At 40.1% G+C, this 24,198-nt stretch overlaps 1 protein-coding gene across 1 annotated transcript in view; it reads right to left on the bottom strand.

The window, feature by feature from the left end:
• ankrd13c (ankyrin repeat domain 13C) overlaps positions 1–22,930 on the bottom strand; it is a 91,723-nt gene extending 68,793 nt beyond the window's left edge. Inside the window, 2 exon segments of the mRNA XM_073063116.1 lie at positions 16,106–16,147; positions 22,212–22,930. Coding sequence (XP_072919217.1) covers positions 16,106–16,147; positions 22,212–22,500 — 331 coding nt within the window. The 5' untranslated portion in view covers positions 22,501–22,930.
• Between the last annotated feature and the right edge of the window lie 1,268 nt (positions 22,931–24,198).

Below are 24,198 nucleotides of genomic sequence, written 5' to 3'. Positions count from 1 at the left end.
GGGTCCATGAACACTGTTTCACTATTTTGCTCTAATTTCAAACTCTATTCTTATATATTTTGTTGTAATTTATAGAAATTTGTGTATTGCACAGTACTGCTACTACAAAACAAGTTTCACAACAAATCGGATAATAATCAGAATCAGGTTTATTTGGTTTCTGTGCACATGGGTCAACAAAATCAATCAAGATTGCCACTCTTGCAAGAACTCAAGTAACGACATCTTTGTAGTTGAGTGATTAAGCATTACTGGCCAATCTTTGGCTGTACCAATGGTGAAGACTTCACATTTTGTCATAATTTGAAATTGATATCTGTAGGATATCCACTGTTAAATAAATGGCAAACATTAAGCTTTGTTGAACGAGTAAGTTTTTCAAGTAGCATACCAGTTCATAATCAGATCTTTGCAAATAGTCCAGCTCCAAAAAAACTTCTGAAAAAAATAGTACTTTATAAAGTTTGTATTTAATCTTGTGCAAGTCCCAATACTTAGTACACTGTTTAAGACATTAGTCAAAAATTGTGCTTCTGCAATGCCGGATTTACTGTTTGTGTGAATTCTTCAGCACAACATTTAGCCAGCTTGATGCAAAACATTAAGGATACTCTTGAATGGACATGCAAAAATAAGTTATGTTGGAAAAGGCAGGTCCACAAGCAGAGAGTAACTTTTTTTTTTTAAATGTCAGCAGTAGGCATCGCTGCTTTTCCACTGACTGTACTGGTTAGAATAAATGATTTATTTTATGTTGTTTTATGTTCAACACTTTTACAAGAGGGAAGAAGCAGGCCAGTCAAAAGATTCTGGGGCTCCTTGAATGATCTGACTTCAAATTCTCCCATACATTTTACAAGCAACAAATAGCAAACATACATGAGGTGGTACTGTTACGAATGTGCCGGAACTCTGAGGGGCCGAAGGGTACAAAGTCGCCCCCTCCTTTTTGAGAATCGCAAGATTGCTATTAATTCGGGTCTGGGACCCAGGAAATGAGAGAGAATCCGCAAGGTTTGGAATGTGTCCTGGCCTCAGCGAAACAAAACCATTGATAACGGCTATTGTCTCTTGGAGACGGAATTGTGTATTGAGTACTGTACTATTCATTGAAGCCCCTCAGGGGACGACCAGAGTGGGCTGGTTGAGGGATTACATCATCCCAACCTGATTGACATCTGAGACCCCGTGAGTAAGGATAAAAGAGGGTCTGGGGAACAACCCCTTTAGACGCACCAGGAGAAACGCTGGAAATCCAGTGACAGCGTTTTATAGCGACAGCCGGTGAGGGCTTGTGTGTGCGTCCTCCCTTGCCAGGGTGGCGGGCTCATCACGGAAGAACGGCTTAGCTAAAGGAGAGGCCACAAGTGAACGGCCACACCAACGAGACTCCAACAGATCGAAATCATAAAAGGAAAGCCAGCAAGTTTCTCAAAATCTCTCTCTCTCTCTCCAACCATTGCAAACCCAGCGGTCCCCAAAGGCTGCAGCCTGCATGAACTGAGTGACTTTTATATTTCCATCGGACAATACATTTATCCCCTAGACAACGATAGAGTTTATTTCTTATTGATTATTATTATACCCGCACTTTTAGATTTAGTATTGACGACGTATATTATCTGTATATTTGCATTGATATTATTTTTGTGTATTTTTACTAAATACTGTTAAAAATAGTATCATCAGACTTCAATGGACCTCTCTATCTTTGCTGGTAAGTGACCCAGTTACGGGGTTCGTAACAGTACAATGTGGGTTTACTATAGAAAATGGACATTTCTGAATTACAGAGTCAGCTTAGACATTTTTCAGGAACACAACCCTTACTGTCCAAATAAGCGCAGGTTTATTAATATACATTTCCACAAACAAGTCTTTTCAAAGACACTCTAAACAATCTACATTTGCTTGAATATGTACTGATATTTAAATTACTTAGCTCACAAAAATACCCAAGCTATCAATTTATGAATTCTGACAAACATTTGCAGTTTTAACCAATTTTTGTATTTAATGACACTGATCTCAATTAAGATTGTCACATAATTCAGATCTTAAAGGTCACAAATTTTTAGTCCGAAGTTATTTTCCTTGTTCTACTTTTGCTACAATAAGAAATTTGAAAATACATAACAGATGGTGACACATTCAATCACTCTTCTGTTCAAGAATTCCCTCCTAGTGTGTCATTAAATAATGTTTTGAATGAAGTATTTGACCTTGGTAATACTCCACCAACCAGTTTACTAATAGCCACGTCAAAACAAATTTTGGGAGGGGCAATTCAAACAGACAACTATGAAGCAAATTTGCCTCACAAAATAGAGGCAGCTCATGTGGGGTATTAGGATAGAGCAGTTGAGCTGGCAGACCTGTTTTTGTACCAGAGATTACACAATGCTACACAAAATACCCTGAAATAAGAAGCTTGGAGAACAACAAATATTGGTCAGGAACTTATTGTTTGAAATTGGCCACAAAATATCCCATCAATTATATTGTCAAGATTATCAATGCAAAAATTGTGAAGGGATGCGGGGGCAGGGAAAGCTTCTAAAATACCCCTTAGGCTCTTAAGGGTTTTAGACAGTGTAGTAGTTAGCATAATGATTTGCATCGCGAGCAACTGAAAGATCAGAGTTCAACTCACATGGCTCGAAGGAGTTAGTACATTCTCCCCAGGACTGTGTGGGTTTCCTCAGGGTGCTCCAGTTTACAACCACAATCAAGAATATGCTGTTGGGTATGCAATTGACACAGTCCACAGAAAAAATAATGTAACTAAAGCTTCAATTTTAGGGTGCTATCCAAGGGGTGGGAATAAAAAGATATTGATTTGCTCATCTCAACAATGTTGAAGAGAGGTAAGCAGGAGGAGGGAAGTGGTGGAAAAAAATGTTTTTTGTCAGGTAGCCAAACACCATACACAAAGGCAATGGAGAACATCATTTTTAATGTCAGTTTTTGTTGAGAGGTGATTTATGGTATACGTGTTGGCCTAAGTTCAAAGTAAATTATCAAAGTACATATATCACCAGATACTGTTTAATTCTGAGATTCATTTTCTTGTGGGCATTAACAGTAAATACAAAGAAACAACAGAATCAATGAAAGATCACACCCCAACAAGCTGTACAATCGCCAATGTGCAAAAGACAAACTGTGCATAAAAAGAGAAAAAATAATAAACAATTAATACATCAAGAACACGAGATGAAGAATCCTTCAAAGTGAGTCCACTGGTTTTAGGAACAGTTCAGTAATGGGATAACTGAAGTTGAGTGAAGTTATCCCTCTGGTACAAGAGTCAATAGCTGAGGGTTAATAACTGCTCTTGAACCTGGTGTTGTGAGATCTACGGCTCCTAAATTTCATTCCTAATGGCAGTAATGAGAAGAGAACATAGTTTGGATGGTGGGCCGGGGGGGTGGTCCTTGATGATGGGTGTTGCTTTCCTGCCACAGTGCTTCCTGTGATTGTGTTCAATAGTGGGAAAGACTTTACCCATTGTGGATTAGCCTGTATCCACTTTTTTTTTTAAATGGGCTTTTCTGTTCAAGGGGATTGGTGTATCCATACCACGTTGTGATGCAACTAGTCAATACTTTCCTCTACACATCAACAAAGTTTGTCGAAGTTTTACATAGTGTGCCAAATCTTCGCAGAGGTCCTTAACTTTGGAGTTTTGCTCTTCAGCTTCTGCTTGTATGTAGGTAGAAGTCAGCCAGATGATCAGACTTCTTGAAATGCAGTTGAAGGTGTCATCATGGACTTTATTTTACAGGTAAGTAGCATTCAGTAAACAAATTTCTGTGAGGCAGCCAAAACCAAGAGCATTCATTCCACGATCCTTCTTACTGGACACAATCTCAAAAACAAAGGCCACATACAAATTGTCTTGGAATTATCACCAGGCCTTGTCATTTTGTCTCCAGGAGTTCAAAGCCAGTCCAAAATTCAATTCAGTGAGCAATCTTGAGCATCAGAAGACAGTGGGCATGTTAATCTTCAGTGGAATGCACAGAAGCAGCTTATCCCCCCCCCCCCCCCGCCGTGGTTGCCACAAGTAAATGTCTAAAATGATTACTATTATCACATCTTAAGATCCTCATCTAAGTCCAGAGAAACAAGACAATTTATTCAAAGCTTCTCTATAAAATTTTTAGAACTTCAGAGTTTATGTGCTCCCAGGGTTTCTCTTTGAGTTTGGATCAAGTAGGTTGCAATGAAAAGAAGTCAAAATTACTTGTACAGTTGGCCCTCCTTATCCACGAAGGATTGGTTCCAGGATCCCCCGCGGTTAACTAAAAACACGGATGCTCCAGTCGGTGAACTTTAGAACCCGGCGGAGCTCCGGAGCTTATACAACCCATCTCAATGCAGTAGACTTTAGGACCCGGCAGAGCTCGGGACCCGCCGCCTGTGGCGTTTCTGTTCCGAAAACGATCATGATTGAAAATGAAGTGGAAATAATAAAGCGATCGGAAAGAGGTGAAATGCCATCGGTCATTGGAAAAGCATTGGGCTACAGTAGGTCAACAATCAGAACAATTAAGGATAAAGTGAGAATAATGGAACATGTGAAGGCCCTGCCCCAATGAAAGCTACAATTATTACTAAGCAACACAGTGGTTTAATTATTGAAATACATACATTTCGTAAGTTTTTTTATATGCATAGAAAGGTAAAATATATACTATATACTAAAACAAACGTTTGACTAACTGATGCAAATTAACACCGGATGTACCTGTTCCAAATTTGAGAACTTCCTTTTTTGATTCCCGATCCATGATAATCTATGCACATCCTCCTGTATACTTTAAATTATCTCTAGATTACTTATAATACCTAATACAATGTAAATGCTATGTAAGTAGTTATAAAGTATTGTTTAGGGAATAATGACAAGAAAAAAGTCGGTACATGCTCAAACACAAGTGCTGGACAGACAACTTCCAGGTTTTCCCAATCCACTGTTGGTTGAATCCTCGCATGTGGAACCCGCGGTTAAGGAGGGCCGACTACCAAAAAGGGTATGCCAAGTGCTACTTTCAAGGTACATCCATTCTCTTACCAAGTGTTCTCCTCCGTAATCCTGACCACAATTTACATTATGCCCAAGGCAGATGTTAAGCAAGCACTTGATGTATTGAGTGCCATGATCAGCAAACAAGAAAGCCTACCTGATGCCTTTCACATTATTGCCTTTGATTAGGATTACTTGAAGAATTTGCTGCCCAATTATCATCAACATATCATCAGAAGTCCCAACACACGACCACTGTTCCACTACGATCAGAGATGCCTGTTTTATCCCTATACAGCATTTTGGAAAATCTGATCATCTGGCTGCCCTCCTCCTACCTGCATACAGGCAGAGGCAAGAAAGTAAGGCACCAGAGGCGAAGACAACAAAGAGGTGGTCATGGGAGGCAGAGAGGAAAGGTACGGGATTGGTTCAAGTCGGTGGACAGGACCATGTTCAAGGACTCATCGGAGATCTGAATGAGCACATAACTGTTGTCACGAACCTTATAAAATCACTCATGGATGAGTGTGCCCCCACAAAATCAGAGTCTTCCCAAAAAGAAGCCCTGGATGAATCAAGAGAGCCATACACAGCTGAGAGCTAGATTGGTGACAAGCACCTTTCAACTACGTCTTATAAAAAAGAACAATGAACTAACTCAGAGTGGATCAATCAAATGTACATTTATTTTACTTGCTGCAAGGGAAGATCACTGCACATGAGCTGGCGGTAACTTCGAAAAAACAGAACAGCATTGTTACTTTTATAAACAAATGTTATCTACCTGTGCCAGTTCAGGAGTAGGGTGCATTCTGTTAGTCTGCTTCATTAATGTACTTGGCATTCATCCAGTAATTGAATCCACTTGTTTTTTTGCAGTTTGTCATATACTCAAGGTCCATCAGCATAATGTTGCACAGTTAGCAAACTACTCTGGTACAATGCAGTATTCATTTTGTTACTCCAAGTACAATTTCACATAGATGGTGCTCAGGTCGGAGACCCAGGGAAGTACAAGAGGTCCAGGTACAGCCTCTGGAAAGTCATCTCACATGTAAAAAGAGAATTCCAGATCAAGCTTGAATCACAGAAGAATGCTCAACAGCCATGTCAGGGCTTGAATGCTATCACCTCATGCAAAGTAAACTCAAGGAGGTGCCAATAAGATTTTACGCTTGCTTTGACCAAAAGAACACGGAAGACATCTTCACAAACTCCCACAGCCCACTGATGACCTTGTAATTTCAGTCTCTGAAGCTGACGAGAGAGTATTCTTCAAGAGGGAAAACCCACGAAAGCATCTGACCTCGACAGTGTACATAGCTGATTACTTAACACATGTGCTAATCAACTGGCTGGACTGTTCACTAAGAACTTTAACCTCTTGCTTCAGTAGTGCAAGGGACCACCTGCTTAAAGCAGGCTTCAATTAGATTGGTGCCCAAGAAGAAAGTGGTAACCTGCTTCAATGGCTATCATGCAGTAGCACTTAAATCCACTGCCTTTAGAGGTTTTCATGAAGCAAAACAACTCGTGCCTGAGGAGCAACTTGGATGCTCTCCAATTTGCCTACCATCACACCAGGTCCACAGCAGATGCCATCTCACTGGCTCATCAGCCCTGGTACACCTGGACAGTGAAGATGCCTACTCCTGCACCTATTGTCATCTCCTTAAAACTAATCATTAAGCTCCAAAACCTAAGCATCAATACCTCTTCCATTCTTGGCTCTTGTCAGGATAGGTCCTTGTGTGCCAAAGATTGCTCTGATCACATCATAAAATTCACAGGTTTCTAAATCTCATGCTTTTTCCACCTACTCTTTTTAAAAAAGGTCATGGGGTCTTTATTGGACTTAGGCCTTCAGATGCCTCAGAACGGCAAGGTTTTCTCTCAGAATACCCATTTGTGGTTAATTAGATCATGGATTTTCATCAAGACATCTAAATTGATAAAGTGTCAATTACACTGTAGTACAGTATACTACAAGTATACACCCTGGACACAGTAGAGATTTATCTTTACAGGGTTCTAGATGGCTTCAATGATGATTTTCTTATGGTACAGCTATTTGAAGCCAGGGTGATTGAAGTAAAAGAGTAGGTTGGGTGCTGATCAGAATATAAAGGGAAAAATTATGGTCAGCATGAACACAAAGCTCCAGAGAGATTTTCTGAGGGGATGGGGCCTACAATACACAAAAAAATATACAGGCACCAATATTTAAACCAGAACCTCTCTGCCATAGTAGAAATTTTGAATACTAGAAGGTATGCAGTTAAGGCAAAAGGCAGATTAAAAGGTTCGGAAGGCACATTGTTTTGTTTAAATAAACAGTGGTAGGTGCATGGAACAGGCTACCAGGACCAACCATAGTAGTCAATATGACAGAAGCAAGTTATAGAGCAGGCAAGCAGTCATTCCAGAATATTTTTAACCAGTATATACTTATGTAGTGAAGGAAATATTGAAATGAGACAAACAATGAAAATCAAAACAGCAGACGGAAATGTAAAATTAAAACAAGAGTATGAATAAGGATTTCAGCTCAAAACCTCTTATTTTATATTCCTAGTGTCTGCTGTTTTGATTTTCAATGTCTCCCTCATCCCATTCACCTATCCTCCATAAATGCTGCCTGACTTAAGTTCCTCCAGTATTTTGTGTATTGCTTAACATTTCCAGCATCAGCAGATCTTGTCTTTATTAGAAGCACCAAACATTTTAGAGATAAGCTACTCAGCACCACATGTTCTCTTTTGCAAACTTAAATATAGTACAAAGGGTCAAAGGGCAAGGGTCCATTTATTATCAAAGTATGCAACTCAAATTCTTCTTCTCCAGATAGCCATGAAACCAAGAATGGCAGCACGATCATCAATCCCTCAAACCTCCTGCACAAAACAAAAATTGTACAGGCACATCAACCCTAAATCCCCCTCTCCACACACAGAAAAATGAGAAAGACCGGGTGAAAAACACTGAATACCAAATAAAAACCACAAGACTGAAGGAAAAAAAAGTCCACAGTCCAAGTCCACATCCAAAATGCAGAAAACCTGGGAAACGTTCTCCCTCTCCGTAACAGAGCAATTTTACCAGTGATAAAACGGCAGCTTCCCCTGTATCAGAATGATCTCACCAGCAATAATAAGGCAGGCAGCTGGCGTTTCAATCTCCCCCATCACTTTAATTGGTGAACAAAGGAAGCTTTAATCAGCAAAATGAAGTCAAACACTGGCTCACAGTCTTCTAGCTACAAGGTTCCTGCATAGTAAACACAAAGTACACTGCAGATGCTGTGGTCAAATCAAGACGTACAAACAAGCTGGATGGACTTGAGCCCTGACGAAGGGTCTCGGCCCGAAACATTGACTGCTCCTTTCAATGGATGCTGCCTGACCTGCTGAGTTCATCCAGCTTGTTAGTACATCTTGAAGGTTCCTGCATGGTGTCTCTGCCTCCTGGAATCCACAGAGGACTGAAGCACTCCAACAATGGCCAAATTGCAAATTCCAGGCTCCAGCAGTTATAGAATCACATCGAGATGAAAAACAAACATAAAAGACGAAGCAGTGAAATACATAGTTTCATAATCTATCCAGAGATGTCAACTGAAGGAACATTGTTAGCAGCGAGATCCCAATGAGCTTTCTGGCCACCTAGCCTCACCAGAAATGATCATGATCACATTTCACGGGCTGTCAATCAGCTGCCAGGTATTATCATTGTATCTATAAAATTTACAAGATATATTTTGTAATACTTGACAGTTCTTTCTCCTTCACTTGCCCTCACTCCTTTATAATGGCCATTTCTCTATCTTTCTATCCAGATGAAGGGGTTCAACCCGAAACATCAATTGTCCATTTCCCTCCACAGACAACGCCTGACCTGCTGAGTTCCTCCACCAGTTTGTTTTCTTGCTCCACATTAGAGCATTTGCACTCTCGTATCTCTATGATAAGTTCTCTTTCTGGGAAAATTCTTTCCTATAATATCCCTGAACTTTGCTGTTCAAATAGTTATTGAGAGATAGGATAATTGCTTGCTTAATCTATGGCTCTGCACCATGGCAAAGAAATTCCAGTTGTTTAACTCTCAGCACTTGAAACTTTTAATCATTTTCTAGATTTGCCCAGCCCATTTCATAAACATTTAAAAGTCATATCAGAAAACGACAAACATTATTGCAAAACAAAGCATTAAAATACCTGTACTGTAAAATCTTAAGGATGTCATAATTGAAAGACTTCCTGATTACAAAAGATGTTACAATATAAAAGCTTAACGATACTTAAAGCATCAGATCTTCCTCTTACAAACTGTTAAAACTTCCTCTAACAAACTGTTAAAACTATGTTTCTGTCTGCAGTCCTAGTTCATTTTTTCCAGACACTTAATCCAAGGATCATAAGTAGTTGGAATGGTGATGCCAAGATTCAAACAAATCACTAAGTTTACAATAAAGATCGTATTATGCAAACCTAATTATAAGTATCTGTTACTACATTTCAAATTCAAACCATTATGAGGGAAATAAAAAGTTAGAGTTAATTGAGCAATGAAGTCACTAGCCCATTTATCATTATACTCAGTATTATGCGATGATTCCTGCTTTTGCAAATCTTTTTCATTGTCTGGACAAAAACAACAGCAATCATTCCTTCCTTAACCAGCATAAAGCATCACAAAAACTCACCACACTCTTAACGTGTGGAGCTGTTAACTGGTCAAACAAAAAATGTAGTTGACAAATTCAGAAGAGCTGTGTCATCTTTTGAATTAATATTCAAAAAATGGTTTTAGAAAAATTCAGTTAACAGCTTAAAAACACCAATCAAATACACTTCACAGTAACTACTTTCACTACTTAAACTACATTCTAGGTCAACTTTGAAAGCGCTCAACTTTGATTGCTAAATGAAGACCTAGCAGCTTTAAACAATTCAGTATCTACTTGGAATAATGAAGTGATGTTTCCAGGTCTGAAGGACCCAAGTTACAAGGAAAGACTGAAAAAGGTTAGGACTTCCTTGGAATGTAAAAGATTGAGAGGAGATTTGATAAAGATATTCAAAATTATGAGGGGTATAGATAAGGTAAATGAAAGTAGGCTTTTTCCACTGAAGTTGTGTGGGACTACAACTAGAAGTCATGGGTTAGGGGTGAAAGTGAAAAGTTTAAGGGGAACATGAGGGGAAACCTCTTCACTCAGAGGGCCATGAGAGTGTGGAACAAACTGCCACTGCAAGTGGTGTATACAAGTTAAATTTCAATGTTTAAGAGAAGTTTTGGATTGGTACATGGATGGTAGAAGTATGGAGGGCTATGGTCCAGATGCAGATCAATGGGAGTAGGCAGTTTAAATGGCTCAGCATCAACAAAGGGCATGTTTCTGTGCTGTACTTTTCTATAACTATGACTCTAAATGTACACAATGGATGCATATGTAAAAAAGACATGTTAACAAATGTAGAATATAGTGCCGACCTAGTTTAATTTGGTAGAGTACACCATTTCCACCAAAAATCAACAGAAGCCATGTTGTAACACACCTCAAGTAGCTGAGCTCTGATCCAGATCAAAGAGAAAAGCAATCTTTGGCATAATTACATGGAACAGAAAACAGGAAAATAGTAAGGGACCGAGGGTCTAGTGCAGGGGTGTCAAACTCATTTTAGGTCACGGGCCGGATTGAGCAAAATGCAGCTTCATGCGGTCCAGATCAGTCGGACGCGTGTGAACGCAGCTTTCGTTGCCTCCGTTTTTTCAGCCTACTCTCATGTGTCTCAGTCTCTGCTATTACAAAGTGTTTCACTTTACAAATTCCGTTTCTTATGAAGAAGACTGCCGAGCAAGACTGCCGAATAAACACTAAAACCCCTGAAAACCTGGTACCTGAATAAACTCAGCATTAGCCATATCATACGCCATACGCGCTTCGATTACTGGGGCCAGCTTTAATAGTAATTAGATATTATCTCGCGGGCCAAAGATAATTCCACCGCGGGCCGGATTTGGCCCGCGGGCCTTGAGTTTGACATATATGGTCTAGTGAGATGGAGGAACTGAGGGAAATACATGTTAGTAGGGAAGTGGTGTTAGGTAAATTGAAGGGATTAAAGGCAGATAAATCCTCAGGGCCAGATGGTCTGCATCCCAGAGTGCTTAAGAAAGTAGCCCAAGAAATAGTGGATGCATTAGTGGTAATTTTTCAAAACTCCTTAGATTCTGGATTAGTTCCTGAGGATTGGAGGGTGGCTAATGTAACCCCACTTTTTAAAAAAAGGACGGAGAGAGAAACCAGGGAATTATAGACCAGTTAGTCTGACATCGGTGGTGGGGAAAATGCTAGAGTCGGTTATCAAAGATGTGATAATAGCACATTTGAAAAGAGGTGAAATCATCATACAAAGTCAGCATGGATTTGTGAAAGGAAAATCATGTCTGACGAATCTTACAGAATTTTTTGAAGATGTAACTAGTAGAGTGGATAGGGGAAAGCCAGTGATTGTGGTATAATTAGATTTTCAAAAGGCTTTTGACAAGGTCCCACACAGGAGATTAGTGTGCAAACTTAAAGCTCACTGTATTGGGGGTATGGTATTGATGTGGATAGAGAATTGGTTGGCAGACAGGAAGCAAAGAGTGGGAGTAAATGGGACCTTTTCAGAATGGCAGGCAGTGACTAGTGGGGTACCGCAAGGCTCAGTGCTGGGACCCCAGTTGTTTACTATATTAATGATTTAGACAAGGGAATTAAATGCAGCATCTCCAAGTTTGCGGATGACACAAAGCTGGGCAGCGGTGTTAGCTGTGAGGAGGATGCTAAGAGGATGCAGGGTGACTTGGATAGGTTAGGTGAGTGGGCAAATTCATGGCAGATGCAATTTAATGTGGATAAATGTGAGGTTATCCACTTTGGTTGCAAGAACAGGAAAACAGATTATTATCTGAACGGTGGCTGATTAGGAAAAGGGGAGGTGCAACAAGACCTGGATGTCATTGTACACCAGTCATTGAAGGTGGGCATGCAGGTACAGCAGACAGTGAAAAAGGCAAATGGTATGTTGGCATTCATAGCAAAAGGATTTGAGTACAAGAGCAGGGAGGTTCTACTGCAGTTGTACAAGACCTTGGTGAGACCGTGCCTCGCATATTGTGTGCAGTTTTGGTCCCCTAAATCTGAGGAAAGACATTCTTGCCATAGAGGGAGTACAGAGAAGGTTCACCAGATTGATTCCTGGGATGGCAGGACTTTCATATGAAGAAAGACTGGATCGACTAGGCTTATACTCACTGGAATTTAGAAGATTGGGGGGGGGGGGGGGATCTTATTGAAACGTATAAAATTCTAAAGGGATTGGACAGGCTAGATGCAGGAAGATTGTTTCCAATGTTGGGGAAGTCCAGAACGAGGGGTCACAGCTTAAGGATAAAGGGGAAACCTTTTAGGACCGAGATGAGGAAAAACTTCTTCACACAGAGAGTGGTGAATCTGTGGAATTCTCTGCCACAGGAAACAGTTGAGGCCAGTTCATTGGCTATATTTAAGAGGAAGTTAGATATGGCCCTTATGGCTAAAGGGATCAGAGGGTATGGAGAGAAAGCAGGTACAGGGTTCTGAGTTGGATGATCAGCCATGATCATACTGAATGGCGGTGCAGGCTCAACGGGCCGAATGGCCTACTCCTGCACCTATTTTCTATGTTTCTATGAAAATGCTGATAATCTGCTAGGAGAATGAAAGGAGCCTGGTATCCAGTGATGATAAACTATAGGGATTGCCAATTAGATAACGTAGGGAAGTGTGAAGTCATGCACTTTGGTAAGAAAACTAAAAGGCAGTTTAATATTTAATTGCAGGGAGAGACTTCTCTCCAGTTTAGGGACAGTAACTGCATTGACCAAGGTGAGCAAGTTCGGAGAGACTGACTGGGTCTATAACAAGTAGCATGTGAACCAACAGATGGGATAAAATGCTTGATCACACCCACAATTTACTGTCGCAAATATATCTATCCATGATAAGATTGATAGAAGTGTCCTCAAGGTGACAAAACCCTGTCTGCCACAGAGGAATGCAGGAATGTTGAATAAGGGGTTTTCCATTAGTCTTTACCGAGCAAGTTTCAAATATGTGAAAGTGCATACATGACTACATGAGCTAAACGATTAAAACATGAGCTAAGCAATTTCAAAACACCTTAGATTGAAATTTTCGCATTTCCCCCTCCCCCCACTACTTTCAAATCTCTTAATATCTTTCCTTTCGGTTAGTCCTGACGAAGGGTCTCGGCCCGAAACGTCGACAGCGCTTTTCCCTATAGATGCTGTCTGGCCTGCTGTGTTCCACCAGCATTTTGTGTGTGTTGCCAGATTGAAATTTTGCTGTTTTTGTTCTATTTAGCCATCAATGGTAGTTGACAACTAAAGAGACAAATGAAAGAATCTCCAAGGTATCCCCTTCTCAATGAGCCCACCACAAGCACCATAACTACATTTATCCAGAAGTACTGAATAGCTGATCCCTCTTGGCTTCCTCCCAAGATCTCCACCACTACAGGAGCCAGAATCCAGCAATTAAATTGATTCCATATTATATCATGAAATGGCTCAGAGCATTAGATGCAGCAAAAACTATGGAGCCATATATACCACACCTGATGTGGTAATAAAAACTTCTTTTTCCTCCAGTGCCTCTAGGCAAGTTATGTCAGTACAAGGCATCTACCACAGAACATGGAAAAATTACTGAAATATAGTCTGCCCACAAAAGCAGAAAATATCCAGCCCAAATTACCATCCAATTAGTCTGCTCTCAATAATAACATTGATGGGAGATGCCACTGACAGTGCATGAAGCAGCACCTACTCACCACTAAGCTGCTTACTGTTTTTGGCAGAATCGTTTAGCTAGAAACTCAATTAGCTTTACCCAAACACTAACCCAAGAGTCAAATTGTAGAGATGAATTTCTATTGAATCCAAGCAAAAAGTGTAGTGCCCACTTTTATCGGAAAATTGGAAATCTATAAGCAAAACATTGGGAGAAGAATGTTCTCTCATTTTCCCCGCATGGAAAGTATGGCACTCTCTTTCACAGATGGTGATTTGCAAGAGTACTACTCACACCAGCAGTCACTGAAGGAGGATTTTCAGAACTGATTCAAGGAGTTAAACAACCTGGAAATTCTAGACTGGGTAATTAACCCATTTCTTTGCAAGGTGGAAGAACTTGGAGAGCTTGCAAGAAATAATCAAAATTCAGAATGAAATAGCAGCAAAAATGCTTTTCAAGAATGTCAGCTTTTGTGGTATGTGGCTACACTGTCATTAGAGGTTTCCTGGTCTTTGGAGAAGAGCCAAACTGCTCTTCATTGCATTTTCATCCTGCTACCTTGTTGAAAGAGGCTTCAGTGCAGGAAACCACATACTCACAAAAAACAGAAACCATTTGGGCATTGTTGCGTGTAGGGAATTAACTCTTGCTAAAAATCATCAAGCTCATGGATCACATTGGAAAACATTGCTCTAAATTTTTCCTAACAATGTACCAATCCAAGTGTCTTTTAAACATTATGAATGTATTCCAGCTGCTACCATCCGGGAGATCTTAGAAGAGTTAATGGCGCCTAAAGACAATTATTTTGCTTGCATCTTTGGAAACAGCTCCATTTCCATCTTTAATATCTCTATTTTTCCCTTTCACGGTTCTTTTGAAGACCCTAACATGCTGACTATAGTTCTTTGCAGGAATGGTACCTGCTCTCAGGATTCCATAACTGGCCATTGTTTGGCATGCCAAATGCTCAGCCTAAGAGTCCAGCTCGAATTCGGAGGCCTAGGATCTCGGAGCTCTGGAGACGGGCAGATCGAGGGTCAGTGTCCCAACAGGAGACCTGTGTATTGTGGGGGGGGTCAGAATATCTGCTGTGTGCCTGAAGACCCGGGATCTTTGCGATCTTCAGGCACAGAGTTCGATAAAAGCGACGTAACGGACTTCTGACGTCATAAACCAGCCAGATGTTTGTTATGGCTCCCCACTCGCTGGGAAAATGGAGACACCTCTTTCTCCCTTATAAGGGGGACAGAACCTGCAAGATGTTAAATACCATATGAAACGTGAAGTCTTTAGGGTAATTGCAAGTCTGTGTCTTTGCTATTGCTTTGTTCACGCTAGAGTGCTTGGTGGCGGTGCCGATGTTTACTTTTTTTTTGCCAGTGTGGGGAGGGGGGGGATTGCTGCTCACTGCCGCTTATGTGTTGGGGGGGGAGCTGAGGGGAGACTTTGGGTTCTAACATTTAACTATCATTCATTCTTTGGGGCACACCTCTTTTTGTGGATGGTTGCAAAGAAAAAGCATCTCAGGATATATATTTTATACATTTCTCTGACAATAAATTGTACCTTTGAACCAGTACCGCAGCATAAAAGCCAGGACCAACAGGCTTCAGGACAGCTTCTTCCACCAGACCCATTAACTCACGCTGATTTGAGTGTATTTCTATGTTACATTGACTATTCTTTTTATTATAAATTACTATGATTGCACATTTAGACGGAGACATAATGTAAAGATTTTTACTCGTGTAGGTGAAGGATGTAAGAAATAAAGTCAATTCAATTATTGACAAACTTAAATTAATGGTATCAAAATTGATGATTTCAACTGAATACAATATAGGAAGCAACTGGATCAAGAAAGTGTATCACAAGAGCCATTCTACTACATAAAAAAGCTAAATTTAAAGTCAGTTGATAACAACTAAATCTTTTTAATTCTACGTACTAAAATTAACAAAAGTAAATACAAAACATTGAAGGCATATCTTATACTCAAAATTCTAATAATGATTGCAGTTCATTCAAGTGCAATGAAAATAGAAAAAATCTTACATTTTTTGCTAAAAATATAATTATTCCATCAAGTTCCAATGTCTTGAAACTTGAAAAATGAGTCATCCAACAACACATCAAATGTTGACGCAATCTAGCCTTCAGCTGAATGTTCAATAAAAAGTGCAACCTCACTGATAAAGAGATGCTGAAACAAAAGTACATACCTTTGTGCCCTAACATCACAGCAAGGTGCAAGGGTGTGTTTCCTGAAAAGACAAGATGCAGAAATAGAGATGTAGAAAATTGTCAGCAACATAGTAGTTATTAATGGCATCAATAAACTTAGTGAATTAAAATACCCAACAATAACTGAACTACTTATAGTGGATTTTGGTTAATTATGGCATTGGTTAATCAGGACAGCTGCTTATTTGGGACAACTCTTAAAGAACAACAGCTAATTGAGAAAATAGCTGGGATTACCTTCATTTGGGACACTATGCCATTTAAATGGGGCAGGAGACTACTGCCGAACAGTTTCTAACTAGCATCAGTCACTTGCACTTGCGTGACCATTAGACACTACACTGTACTTCAAGAGAACATTTTTTAAAATAGCATCAGTTGCATGTGTGTTCAAAAAGCCCCAATTTCTGTCAATGATATTGGGCGAGAAATAAGCAGCAAGATAATTCAGAACCGTTTTGCTCACTGTGGTTTCAAGCATTCAAGTTAGAGACGTCAGAAACAGCCAGACATGAAACTGAAACAATTTTAGTACTTCAAGTTACAAGATATGAAGAATTTGAAGGTATTGACAATCAAAAAGAACACAGCAGGAAACACTGGATGAACTCCTTCCTTGATAAATATTACACACTCTTATAGTACAGTAGTAGTATTGGTAGTGTTGTAATTTGTTCTGCATTTCATTTAAACACACAATTTGTTACTCAATTTGTCCTTTTTTAAAAAAAATAGCTTTCCAGGAAACTTCAGCTAATTGGGGTAACTGCTTAATAGGGTCAAAATGTACTGGTCCGGTGTCCCAATTAACCAGAATCCACAGCATTTTAATCTCACTTAATCTGAAACAGAACATTTCAATGAAGCAGAATGAAATAAATGAAAACTTCTGCATTTTTAAAAACAGTATTTTCCAAAGGTACATAAGCAGTCTTCTTTTGGTTCACTGTATTGAAATAATTTTACTATGACAATTGTAGTAGCATATTAAAACAGACATTAACCATAGAAAACAAGTGAAGAGCAATAAATACTGAGTTGAAGGAGTGAGATGGCAGTTATACTATCAAAGCAATGTCAAGAAAATATTCATTGGTAAATTAACACGGGATTCAGGCTCCACGGATTTACTGATTTGTTAAGTAAGAAAATGATCGACTTGGATAGGATTTTGCACATAGCTGTACCTCATGGATCCAGGAGATGTTAAACAGAGAACATAGAACAGTATAGTACAGGAACAGGCCCTTTGGCCTACAAGGTTGTGCCAAATCATTTAAATTAATAATCAAATGGCTAACTAAACTCATCTTTTCTGCCTACTCTATGCCCATATCCCTCCATTTTCCTCACATTCATGTGCCAATCTAAATGACTCTTAAAAGTCTCTAATGTTTCTGCCTCTACCACCACGCCAGGCAGCACATTCCAGGCACCCACCACTCCATGTAGAACAACTTGTCCTTCACATCGCCTTTGAAATTACACCCCCCCCACCTTAATTGCATGCCCTCTGGTACTAGACATTTCAACCCCTGGGAAAAAAATGTTGTCTGTCTGCTCTATATATGCCCCTCATAATTTTATAAGCCTCTGATCAGATTTCGCCAAAGCCTCCACTGTTCCAGAGTAAACAACCCAAGTGTGTCTAACTTCTCATAAAAGAGCATGCCCTCAAATCTAGGCTGCATCCTGGTAAACCACTTCCGGACCCTCTCCAACCCCCTTCCCATTGTGGGATGACCAGAACTGTATGCAATACTCCAGATGCAGCCTAACTAGAGATTTATAAAACTGCAATATATCATTCTGACTTTTGAACTCAATCCCTCAACTAATAAAGGCAAATATGCTGTTTGTCTTCTTAACCATCCTATTAACCTGTGTAACAAGATGAAGCTATAAACTTGGACCCAAAGATCCTTCTGCTCATCAGCACCGTTAGGGTCTTATACTTAACAGTGTACTGCCTCTCTGCATTTGACCTACAAAAGATGCAACACTTCACATTTAGCTGGGTTATACACCATCTGTCATTTCTCCACCCACATCTTCAACTGATGTACTCATTGCCTATCTTCTACATTATTCATACCACCACTAATCTGCAAACTTTACTAACCCACCCATTTCCATTCAAGTCACTTATATACAAACAGCAGAGGTCCCAGTACAGAGCCATGCAGAATATCACTAATGACAAACCTCCAGCTACAAGTCCCTTTGACCATGCCCATGTAGTTGAAAAAACCTTGACAAGTTACTGTAGGGCATTATGGTCAGTCAGCTACCTTACCTAACTGGAGTTGAGCTTTGAACATTGTTGAAGTTACGCCCACTCAGGCCTCTGGCAAATATTCCATCACTTCTATCAGCTTAGTAGATGGAATCATGAAATAGGTCACAAACAAGGAACACCCAATCTGTGTTTTGTTTTGTAACCAAGGCATTTAGGTGGCGGATTCAATTAAGTTTCTGTTTAATAGTGACCCACAGTATGTCAATGCCAGGAGCTTTGGCAATACCAACATTATATAAATGAATGTCAGGATGAGGTGGAGATGGTAATTAAATGATGATTATGTTCATCCACCAATACTTAAATGATATTTGAGTTTTTGTTGCAAATAGTATTCAGACAAGCTGCATATGTGCACAAGCTATTATCTGAAGAAAATACAAATAGCCCTCAAAAATGTAAACAATACATTTACTATTCCTAAAGAATTGTGGAGGTGTGAAATGCTGAATGTTGATAAGAAACTGAAGGTCTAGGACACCCCTGATGTACTATACTGTACCAATCTCCTGCTGTGCAACATCAAGATCTGCTGATCCTCTTCTCTGGAATGTAACCTTTTTGCTCCTACTTTGACCAGGACTACAAAGGTGTCAGGAACAGAATGGTTCTAAAAGAAACCAAATAAAGTCCTGCAAAAGTGACTGCTGAATAATTACTCACTTGATAACAATATTGATATTTTCCATCATTTTGCTAATTAAATTAATATAGACAATAATATTTGACAAAATTGGAAGTGTCCTGATGTTAGAACACAAGACATCTCAGGGAAATTTTTACTTTGCTGATTAATGTCAAAATTGTAGGTTACTGGATTTGCCTGGTTAGAAATGCACCTAGTCCTTGATCAAGTCTTCAGAATATTAGCGAAGGTCACAGCCGTTGCTGCATCCAGTATCCTGTCAGTTTGTAGTATCAGTTTCTAAAAATCTGACTCTGTGGAGATAACCAGACAAGGCCAAAATGTACTCAGTGGCCACTTTGTTACGCACAGGAATGGAACCTGGTGTGGTCTTCTGCTACTGTAGTCCATCCACTTCAAGCTTCAGCTTGATGTGTTCAGACTGTCTTCTGCATACCACTGTTGTAATACATGGTTTTGGTCAGCTTTAAGCAGTCTGGCCATTCTCCTCTGACCTCTCTCATCAACAAGGTGTATTTACCCACATAACTGTAATTCATTGGATTTTTTTTCCCCCCACACTATTCTCTTAAGCTCTATAGAGTTTGTTGTTTGTGAAAATCTCAGGAGCTCAGCAAATTCTGACAGTCAAACCATTGTCTGGCACCAAAAATCATTCCATGGTCAAAGTTACTTGATCTCATTTCTTCCCCATTCAATGTTTGGTCTAAGTGACAACTAAGCCTGCTGATGATGTCTGCATACGTTTATGCATTTAATTGGTGCCATGAGTGGCTAATTAGATTTTGCATTAACAAGCAGGTGTACAGGTGTACCAAATAAAGTGGCCAGAGTGTAGATGATCTATTGTTAACCATTTTCAGTCAGTCACATACTTATTGAGGAAAGGTACATTCTTTTGTCCAAGTTCCCACTCTCTAATTGCTGCCATTCACTCATTAACAAGATACCCTTATTAAAAACTTATCGGCAGCCAAAAACACACTGGTGTAGGAACTCACAGCATCCGTTGAGGGAAAGGAACAGTCGATCATCGATATGCTTCTGCAAGTATGGCCTTTGCCGCTGAGTTCACCCAGCAGTTTGATTTTCACTCCAGATTACATTTGCAGTTTCTTGTACCCCTATGATCACTCTGCTTTTAATCCCATCAGCAATGACCACCTTTCCTACATCTAAACAAGCTTTATTTTAGCTCTTCTCTGTCTCAACACAGTGTTTTTGACCAGGAACTCTAACTTTGTTACAATTCTCATAGATGCACCCCATCCTGCCGAGTATTTTCAGTATTTATGTTTTTATTTTATATTTTATTAACCTGATTCATTAAAAATGTCTGTTGAGAGTCTTTTTACTGCAGTTACTGATCTCCTATCATCAGGACTGCACTACTTTGAGTCTAACCACATTATCCAGGGTGAAAGCCCATAGAAAATCTGGTCAAGAATAATGAATGGTTAGTGTTGTTCATTCATCACAGACCACAATAAACCAAGCCTTTGTATATGCAACTATGCAAATCAGGACAATAAACTTGTTGTGTCAAGGTCCTAGAGAAAATGTTGAAGTAATTTACTGATATTGGACTTCAGATGAAAGAGACTAAAGAAAGTGAGGCAAAAGATGATTATGGAAGTTACTCCAGTGTTCAAAGTCAAGAAGGGGTTTGACAAAGTTAATAAGGAAAAACCACGGTGCAAAGATTTGTAACCGACAGCTGGTGGTTACTTTTAAAGAAAAATAGTACAAAATCAACATCAGAGGTTGACATAATTTACAAATTCGCACAAATTAAACATAACCAGTGGAAGGCTTTTGAAACAAGCCCAACTGACAAGTACTATAAGAATATAAATCGAAGCAAGAGTCGATCATCTGGTTCATCGAGCTTGCCCTACCACTCAGTATGGTCAGGGATGATTTGGCCATTGACTCAGCTGCATCTACCTACCCTTTCCCCACAATCCTCAATTCCCCTACTATGCAAAAATCTGTCTTACTAAATCTTAAATATATTTAATGAAGTAATCTCTATTGCTTCCCTGCACACAGAATTCCACAGATTCACTGCTCTCTGGAAAAATCAGTTCCTCTTCATCTCTGTCGTAAATCTATTCCCCTTGAATTTTGAGACTATGTCCGTTACCTTAAGTCTCACCTACCAGTAGAAACAACTTTCCCACCTTTACCTTACATATTAATCCCTTTCATACGTGTATATGTTTCTATAGGATCACCACTCAAACTTCTGAATTCCAGTAAGTATATTACCAGACAACACAATCTCTCTTTACAGGCTAACAAATCAATCTGATGAACTTCTTCTGTACCATCTCCAAGCCAATATGTCTCCCCCCACCGCCAAGTAAGGAGCAAGGAGACAGGAACTGAATGCAGTACTCCAGATGTGGCCTTATCAGTAATCTGTCCAAATCTGTTGCAGCATAACTTCCTACTCTTAAATTCAATCCATCTATCAATGAAGACCAGCATTCCATTTGCCTTCTGTTGCACCTTCAAGCCCCCCTATACAACATGAGGCAATCTTTCACAATTTAAATAATCTTACTGTGTCCTGTCTAATTAACCTGATCTATTTTCCCTTCCAAGTGGGTGACCTCATATTTACCAACATTGTCAACACTTACCAGCTGCCAGACCCTTATCAGTTCACAACCTATCTATATGTCTCTGAAGACTCTACATATCCTCTACAATTTGTTCTTCCACTCGGTATAAGTGTCATCAGCAAACTTAAGAACACCTGCCCTTTTCCAAATCATTATGAAAATGTCGCCATTTAACTGCAAAACCCTGAATGTCTGTCATACTCTCCCTCAATTCTGAAAACTTTCTAAGAGCTGTAGTTTTCAAAAAACGGATACACAAGGCCTACTACTAAACAGATTCTGTTCTTTTCCTTCTAAGAATATTCCATTTTATTAGCCGCTATTTTTGTCGTTTCTTTAAAAGTCCATAATCATTTATTAAGACTCCACAAAGATGTAAACATTTCACTTTCAGATTTACCACTCACTTTAAATTATAAAACACGCGAGCATATACATCCAACTGTAATTTGTGAACACTACCTCGAGGCTCTCCCAGAAGAGTTCATTAGCGCTGTGACAAAACTCACCGTGGAGATCTTTTTGAGTTATGTTGTGAGTCCTTATCGATGATGACAATTTACGGATATCGCCTTTAAAGACGCATTCGTGGACTGGAAAATCCTCACCCCTGGCCGCTGCCGCCTCCGTGGTGGAAGCCGGGCTCTTGATCAGTTTGTGGTTCGAAAATAGTTTAGCCCGATTTTTAGTCCTAGTCGCTTCGTCGTCTTGCTCAGCCTCAGTCTCCTCTTTGAAAAGCCTGTGATCCCTACGCACCGAGCGACCGTTGGAAATCCTTTCCGCCTTCTCTCCTGTCATGACGACGAGGGAGATAGTAAAGGGCACGGTGGCAGTACTGCTGCCGTGAACCTCGCACACACTCGGAGGTTGACGATAGCACTTGCAGCTGCTGTTGTTGCACCGCGATGGCCACACAACGACATGTAGAGCAACCAAACGCGGGGCTCGCAGGCTGCGGTAACATAGGAATAAAACAGCGGCCTGAAGGGTGGGGAGAGGGCGGCACCAAAGAGAGCCCAAGGGAAGGCAGGAAGGCTGAGCAATGTTCAGGGGAGGGGCGGGGCGGGGAGATTTACAAAGCAACGGCAACCGATTGATAACAAATAATCACGGGCACATATAAAGCTGAAGGGTCGAGGATCGGCAGCGCCACCATCCCAGTTCAGAAACTCTCCACTCTGCACTTAAGCTTAGACGCCATCTTTCTCCCCTCACTCCCCTCTCTCTAATATCGCGATGCTCTGAGCAGTCTCTGCTTTTATCGCGATCTTTCATAACTCCTGATTGTCGCGTTGCGCTGTCACCACGGCAACATTAGGCAGTTATATGTTTTTACTGATCCCTGCTTGCATTATTCATACTAATAGTATATGATATATCTTTGCATTAAAAATACTTCGTGGCAAAGCATATTAACCAGAATAAAATATTAGTTAAAATGGCATCTTCAAGGCCCGGGAAAAACACATTCCGATGTGGGCATTCAACTGAGATAAGTTCGTGACCTTTAGTGAAGGAATTTGCCATTTGCTGCTCACTTGCACCGAAACGTTCGTTTCCTTGTTGGTCGATGTTTCCGGTTCCTGATCTTAAAGGTGAATCTATAAACAGATCGAGCTGTAGCTGTATCTGTGTTTATTTTTAATTGCGCGTTGTAAATATAGAAACAGAAAACCTACAGCACAAGCACAATACAGGCCCTTCGGCCCACAATGGGGACATCCCCATCCATGGGGATGAATAAAGTATCTATCTATCTATCTATGCTGTGCCGAACACGTACTTACTTTAGAAATTATCTATGGTTACCTATAGCCCTCTATTTTTCTAAGCTCCATGTACCTATCCAAGAGTCTCGTGGAAGACCCTATTGTATCCGCCTCCACCATCGTCGCTGGCAGCCCCATTCCACGCATTCACCACTCTCTGTGTAAAAAATTTACCCCTGACATCTCCTCTGTACCTACTTCCAAGCACCTTAAAACTGTGCCCCTTGTTTTCGCCATTTCAGCCCTGGGAAAAAACCCTCTGACTATCCACACAGTCAGTGCCTCTCATCATCTTATACACATCTATCATGTCACCTCTCATCTTTCGTCGCTCCAGGGAGAAAAGGCTGAGTTCACTCACCCTATTCTCATAAGGCATGCTCCCAATCCAGGCAATATAAGGGTAGAACGACTCCCGGATCTTTATAAAATGTAGTAAATGTCAACTGGATAGCAGCATTTTCTGTAATTATTAATACCACACTAGATCTACACGTTGTTTCGATTAAGATCATTACTCCGGTATCCCTGTGTAAATAACCTCATAAAATCAAGTATTAACATAATTAAAGTTATGCATTCAGTTAACTTTTGCATCAATTTAAGTTATAACTTCAACCAATTATAAATTTGCCAAATCGCTTTGTCTCTTCAGTTACTGGATCATTGATTGCAAATTGCACTTAATGTTGTGTTCTTTATATGTACTGTGGGTTACTCATAAAGA

The sequence above is a fragment of the Hemitrygon akajei genome, chromosome 12, assembly GCF_048418815.1.
Source record: "Hemitrygon akajei chromosome 12, sHemAka1.3, whole genome shotgun sequence".
Classification (NCBI taxonomy): Eukaryota; Metazoa; Chordata; class Chondrichthyes; order Myliobatiformes; family Dasyatidae; genus Hemitrygon; species Hemitrygon akajei.
Note: the sequence above shows the minus strand (reverse complement) of the source record. Positions and strands in the feature narration are given on the sequence as shown.